The sequence below is a fragment of the Hyperolius riggenbachi genome, chromosome 5, assembly GCF_040937935.1.
Source record: "Hyperolius riggenbachi isolate aHypRig1 chromosome 5, aHypRig1.pri, whole genome shotgun sequence".
In the NCBI taxonomy this organism is placed as follows: Eukaryota; Metazoa; Chordata; class Amphibia; order Anura; family Hyperoliidae; genus Hyperolius; species Hyperolius riggenbachi.
This window is the reverse complement of record NC_090650.1, coordinates 362,860,588-362,867,605: the sequence shown is the minus strand read 5'-3', so window position 1 is coordinate 362,867,605 and position 7,018 is coordinate 362,860,588. Positions and strand designations below refer to the sequence as shown.

Here is a 7,018-nt window from a genome sequence, read left to right as displayed (position 1 = left end):
GTCTTGTGACCACATTGTGCGCAAATATGTCCTCCTTTCTCATCTTAGAAGATTGGGAGGTAGAGAAGTGTTTGAGGTGTACAATGTGCTGGGACAATATCAGTACTTGGAATTTGTAATGTCTCTTCTAAAAGTTGGTTTCTGCTTGAGCTTTCCCTCGGGCTCCAGACTTTCTGGTGGAATTTATGTTGCATGGCAGGTTTGATACAGCCTGACCTCGTGTCTTCAGTAAACTAGCATTTAAATATTGGTGCCTCAAAATCAGAGGTTGTCATGAACCTTTTTTTTTCTCTGAGTCATCTCAGCAATATATATACAGTATTGGTACTACTAATGCATTAAACTTCTCTCATCTTATTTTTTTCTAACCCATTGTATGCCATGCATACCATACAGCTTTCTATTACCAACTATGTAACATGCAAATGCAGTGGATCAGCAGAACAGCTAGGCAATGTGCATTGTTTAAAGTGTACCAGAGATGGGGGGGGGAGGAGGGATAGAATAAATGTATATATACAGTTGCAGAAAGCTCCCAGCCACTTCAGCGCAAGGGGGGTTGGGGGGGGGTGCACATCTGGGCATGCGCAGTAAGCATTGATTGGCCAAACTTACAGGAACCGTTACAGAGGATGCAGAAGGTGGAGGATGGCGGCGTGGGAGCGATCAAGCTGGAGGAAGCCCCAGGTATGAATACATTTCTTCTAACCCCGTCTCAGGTTCCTTTAAAGGAAATAAATATGGCAGCCTCCATATGTCTCACCTCGGGTTCCCTTTCAGCCTCTGCAACCTTCTGTTACCGTAAAGTCAAAAGAAAAAGTCAAGTTAAGCTAACCTCTCTTAGGGCCCTTTTCCACCTGCAATCGCTAGCGTTCACGCTGAACGCTAGCGATTGCTGAATCGCAAAACCGGCGATTCCCCCGACGTTTGCGGCCGCGATTTTGCTATGCTATGCACTGCATAGCAAAATCGCGGCAATTATCGCTCCGCCGCGCGTTCGCGTTCCCGACAAAAGCGAATCGCGGTAGTGGAAATGACCTACCGCGATTCCTATGTTAAAAAGCAAACCGTAGCGATTGTAAAATCGCTAGCGGTTTGCGGTTTTGCGATTCAGCCAGCGCAAACGCGCTGGTGGAAAAAGGCCCTAATGGGGATTTAATTGAGGCTAGGAACACACTAGACAGGATCACTAGCATTGCGGAAATCGCATACGTTTTTCCTCATAATGGGCCATAAGAAAAAAATGCAAATATCTGCATTTTACAATGTGGGTTTTTAAAACGCATGACTTGTTGGATATTTCTAAAAAAAACAAACAAACATGTAAAACGCACATAATGTATTTTAATGGAGACGCAGAGGACTGCCTTTTTTTTAGTAAATACAGTGGGTTGCAAAAGTATTCGGCCCCCTTGAAGTTTTCCACATTTTGTCACATTACTGCCACAAACATGCATCAATTTTATTGGAATTCCACGTGAAAGACCAATACAAAGTGGTGTACATGTGAGAAGTGGATCGAAAATCATACATCAATACAAACATTTTTTACAAATAAATAACTGCAAAGTGGGGTGTGCGTAATTATTCGGCCCCCTGAGTTAATACTTTGTAGAACCACCTTTTGCTGCAATTACAGCTGCCAGTCTTTTAGGGTATGTCTCTACCAGCTTTGCACATCTAGAGACTGAAATCCTTGCCCATTCTTCTTTGCAAAACAGCTCCAGCTCAGTCAGATTAGATGGACAGCGTTTGTGAACAGCAGTTTTCAGATCTTGCCACAGATTCTCGATTGGATTTAGATCTGGACTTTGACTGGACCATTCTAACACATAGATATGTTTTGTTTTAAACCATTCCATTGTTGCCTTGGCTTTTTGTTTAGGGTCATTGTCCTGCTGGAAGGTGAACCTCCACCCCAGTCTCAAGTCTTTTGCAGTCTCCAAGAGGTTTTTTTCCAAGTTTGCCCTGTATTTGGCTCCATCCATCTTCCCATCAACTCTGACCAGCTTCCCTGTCCCTGCTGAAGAGATGCACCCCCCGACCATGATGCTGCCACCTCCATATTTGACAATGGGGATGGTGTGTTCAGAGTGATGTGCAGTGTTAGTTTTCCGCCACACATAGCGTTTTGCATTTTGGCCAAAAAGTTACATTTTGGTCTCATCTGACCAGAGCACCTTCTTCCACATGGTTGCTGTGTCCCCCACATGGCTTGTGGCAAACTGCAAACGGGACTTCTTAAACTTTCTGTTAACAATGGCTTTCTTCTTGCCACTCTTCCATAAAGGCCAACTTTGTACAGTGCATGACTAATAGTTGTCCTATGGACAGAGTCTCCCACCTGAGCTGTAGATCTCTGCAGCTCGTCCAGAGTCACCATGGGCCTCTTGACTGCATTTCTGATCAGCGCTCTCCTTGTTCGACCTGTGAGATTAGGTGGACGGCCTTGTCTTGGTAGGTTTACAGTTGTGTCATACTCCTTCCATTTCTGAATGATTGCTTGAACAATGCTCCGTGGGATGTTCAAGGCTTTGGAAATCTTTTTGTAGTCTAAGCCTGCTTTAAATTTCTCAATAACTTGATCCCTGACCTGTCTGGTGTGTTCTTCAGACTTCACGGTGTTGTTGCTTCCAATATTCTCTTAGACAACCTCTCAGGCCCTCACAGAGCAGCTGTATTTGTACTGACATTAGATTACACACAGGTGCACTCTATTTAGTCATTAGCACTCATCAGGCAATGTCTATAGGCAACTGACTGCACTCAGATCAAAGGAGGCCGAATAATTATGCACACTGCACTTTGCAGTTATTTATTTGTAAAAAAAATGTTTGGAATCATGTATGATTTTTGTTCCACTTCTCATGTGTACACCACTTTGTGTTGGTCTTTAATGTGGAATTCCAATAAAATTGATGCATGTTTGTGGCAGTAATATGACAAAATGTGGAAAACTTCAACTGGGCCGAATACTTTTGCAACCCACTGTAAATAAGGGCTCTTTTACACTACACAGGATTCTGATCCAATTCTGTTGCAATTTTAAGTTCTGCATGCTGCGTTTTTTCCTTGTGTATCTAACATCCAGTGAAAATCGCCTCGGAATCGCATCAAAAGCAGAATCGCATTGCGATTTGCAGTGGAAAGCAGGGAACACACTAGATGCGGTTGTGCGCAATTTGCCTCAGATGGCAAAACTCACACGATTTTACAGGCTATTGAAGTCAATAGCCTCAATGAAAATGCTTGTCGCGATCAATCGTTTGCGATTTTCGCACAGCTTTCCACTCCAGTCCTTCCCACACAACGCACGCTTACAATTACAACATCACAGTCACATTAAAGTAGCAACTCAGAGGGACAACTCAGTGGGAGTTGTAATTCGGGGTCTAGCGATCGCTGGAACCCCTAATTACTCTTGTACGGGGCAAGCACTATGGCATTAGTGTAGCGGCACCCAACTTTGGTGCTGAGCACTAAAGCTAAGTTCAAAGTGGGACGTTAAAGTTGCACGTTAAAAACAACATGTAACGCAGAATAACGCACTGCAATGAAAAATCAATGCCCTGTTCACAGTGCACACGTTGCGTTGGTTTCTAACGCTGCACGTTAAGTGAAAGTACTGCATGCAGTGCGTTATACCCGTTATTAGCAGCTTTAGACTGTTTGTACATGCTCAGCAATGACTTGGAAGCATACTTTTCATTGCCTGTATTTTCTACTGTATCTCCTGTATGTGATGGTAACGCTGTGTTGCGACTTTTTTGGCACGTTGCATTGTAAGTTTGCGTTGTGACTTTAACGTTGCATCAAAACGCAACGTCCCACTGTGAATCTAGCCTGAAATGACCTGGCTCGAAACAAAAATGCACCTAAAACGCAAAAAATGCATGGATTTCTGCGCTGCCTAGTGTGCTCCTAGCCTAAAGGTACCCATACATCTAGCTTCCAGCATTCCTCCTCTGCATACACACGATCCCCAAAGTGGTTTCATAGTAAGGGCATGCATGTGATGTCACACGCGTGCCCTTACTAGGAAACCACATGGGGTGCGCGTGTATGGACAGCATAATGCACAGCGGAGAGACAAGCAGAGGTTGCGAACAGGTAATGTATACCTTGAACTGGGCATGGGGGGGACATTTATCATTGGGGTGACAGTGCCAGGGGTTTTGCTACGTTCAGCGATTGTTGCAATATTGTACACCGTTCCCGCCGCGCACCCGATCAAGCAAATCGGTCCAACATTTTGCAGCATGCGCGATCAACAATGCGGCCAATTTTCGTCCCGATGGGTTGCACTTGGCGGCACCGATTTTCATCCAATTTGATTATAATAATCAAATTGGATGGTCGATCGGGCGCCAAGTCGCCTGATTTATGGACAACTTAAAGGACTACTGTTGGGGGGTAGGGGGAAAAAGAGTTAAACTTACCTGGGGCTTGTAATGGTCCCCCGCAGATGTCCTGTGCCCGTGCAACTAGTCACCGATGCACCGGTCCCCTTCTCTGGGTCACTTCCGGAATTTGCGATTTTAAAGTCGGAAAATCACTGCGCCTGCGTGGCCGTGTCCTTGCTCCTGCTGATGTAACCGGGAAGGGAATAGCGCAGACGCAGACTGTACTGGGCCTGCGCAGTACACTCCAGGTGATGTCAGCAGGAGCAAGGACACGGCCATGCAGGCGCAGTGGTTTTCCGACTTTAAAGTCGCAAATTCCGGAAGTGAACCGGAGGCGGGGACTGGAGCATCGGTGACTGGCTGCTTGGGCACAGGACGTCTGTGGGGAACCATCAGAAGTCCCAGGTAAGTTCAATTCTTTTTACCCCCTACAGTACTCCTTTAAATCTTGATACATCTCTCAGCACAGAAAAAGATAAGACCTTGAGTGGCTGAGAACACTGGAGACATTTGACAACTGAATGTGCTTCAGGTCAAGCTGCAGCACAGGATAACTTGTGCACATAGACTGATTAGCGCTGCGCTGCACCACAAGACAGCCGAGCCACCGGCAGCCAGTCATCGCCAGCCACTTCTGCACATGCGTTCTAGGTCTAGGACACTGGTGGTTATCGCTTCAGCGCACGCGTGCCCAGGCTGCCGTTTGTGTCATGTGACATGTGACGTTACTACAGGAGGGAGGGGGCGGGTTCCCATCATGGCGTCAATGCAGGTGAGTGCTGTGCGGATGTACATCAGGATGACCTGTATGTTTGGGTTCCCAGTGGCGCAGGAAGTGAGGGGTCGGGCCGGGCACGGGAGGCTGGAGACCTCCGGAGGCTTTCCTCTTATTACTTTATTGGCAGTTTGTGTCCATAAAAGACTAATTGAGGCTAACTGCGTGTTGTTTCTGGTCACCTCCCTGATCTCACCCTCATCTGTTACCCTAATCATACCTGGACCCCTACCTGTCACCCCATGTGTAGCCATAGCCCTGCCTGCTGTGCCACCCCTGCCTGTCACCCCATATGCCAGCTGTGCCACCCCTGCCTGTCACCTTATATGCCAGCTGTGCCACCCCTGCCTGTCACCCCATATGCCAGCTGTGCCACCCCTGCCTGTCACCCCATATGCCAGCTGTGCCACCCCTGCCTGTCACCTTATATGCCATCTGTGTCACCCCTGCCTGTCACCCCATATGCCAGCTGTGCCACCCCTGCCTGTCACCCCATATGCCAGCTGTGCCACCCCTGCCTGTCACCCCATATGCCAGCTGTGCCACCCCTGCCTGTCACCCCATATGCCAGCTGTGCCACCCCTGCCTGTCACCCCATATGCCAGCTGTGCCACCCCTGCCTGTCACCTTATATGCCAGCTGTGCCACCCCTGCCTGTCACCCCATATGCCAGCTGTGCCACCCCTGCCTGTCACCCCATATGCCAGCTGTGCCACCCCTGCCTGTCACCCCATATGCCAGCTGTGCCACCCCTGCCTGTCACCCCATATGCCAGCTGTGCCACCCCTGCCTATCACCCCATATGCCAGCTGTGCCACCCCTGCCTGTTACCCATATGCCAGCTGTGCCACCCCTGCCTGTCACCCCATGTGCCAGCTGTGCCACCCCTGCCTGTCACCTCATGCCAGCTGTGCCACCCCTGACTGTCACCTTATATGCCAGCTGTGCCACCCCTGACTGTTACACCATGTGCAGCCTTAGTTACCCCTGCCTTTACATCCCATATGGACCTTTACCGACCCCTGCCTGTCACCCCAACCTGTTGGGTTCTGAACAGTGTAATGCTGAATTCGAACACCACCACCACCTACCATAATGCCTAAGTGCTCCTGCCACATGTCGCGTTCACTTATTATACTCCTAACACAGCTTGTATCCTTGGCATGTCAGACATACTGGATTCTTAACCCAACTTACCTTTTACCCCTTATATACATTCCAGACACCCCCTACATATCGCCACTCGGCCCAGTCACTGTCTGCATGCTCTCCAATCATGCTATGTGTGGCCTGCATCCCCGCCAGCTCATCCAAAATTAAACTAGCCATCTTAAAACCGATGTGGTCTGAAATAAAAGCTTGCTATTTTTTTTTTTTTTAATTTAATTTACAGTTACTGGAATTAACAGAGGGTGAATGTGAACTTTGCACAGGAGTGGCTGGATAGTGTAATGGCTAAGGGCTCTGCCTCTGACACAGGAGACCAGGGTTCGAATCTCGGCTCTGCCTGTTCAGTAAGCAAGCACCTATTCAGTAGGAGACCTTAGGCAAGTCTGCAACTGCCTATGGAGCGTGTCCTAGCGGAGCAGTGCTTTTCAGCGCTGCTAGATTTGGGCGCAGCCGGCGCCTCCGCAGACTTCAATAGGAATCATTCCTATTGAAGCGCTCAGTGAGTAACGTCGGCTCCGTCAGAAGACGGAGCCGAAGTTGCTTAAAAACATAAAAATTCGGCCTCCAGCAATCGCTGGAAGCCGAATTATTTCGTTCCCCCACTATCCATGTCGGCCTGGAGGGGGAATAGTAATTAAATTGGCCCGGACTTGTGCAGAAGCAGGATCAG

At 48.1% G+C, this 7,018-nt stretch overlaps 1 protein-coding gene across 3 annotated transcripts in view; it reads left to right on the top strand.

Moving 5' to 3' along the window:
* The first annotated feature begins 568 nt into the window (after positions 1 to 568).
* The window catches only part of UBE2W (ubiquitin conjugating enzyme E2 W), a 68,149-nt gene continuing 61,699 nt past the window's right edge, over positions 569 to 7,018 (top strand). Inside the window, exon 1 of one of the 3 annotated variants that reach the window (XM_068237510.1) lies at positions 569 to 687. In XM_068237510.1, coding sequence (XP_068093611.1) covers positions 649 to 687 — 39 coding nt within the window. In that variant the 5' untranslated portion in view covers positions 569 to 648. Of the gene's footprint in view, positions 688 to 5,101; positions 5,176 to 7,018 lie in introns of those variants that run through there. The other 2 variants (XM_068237512.1, XM_068237511.1) reach the window with 2 other exon arrangements.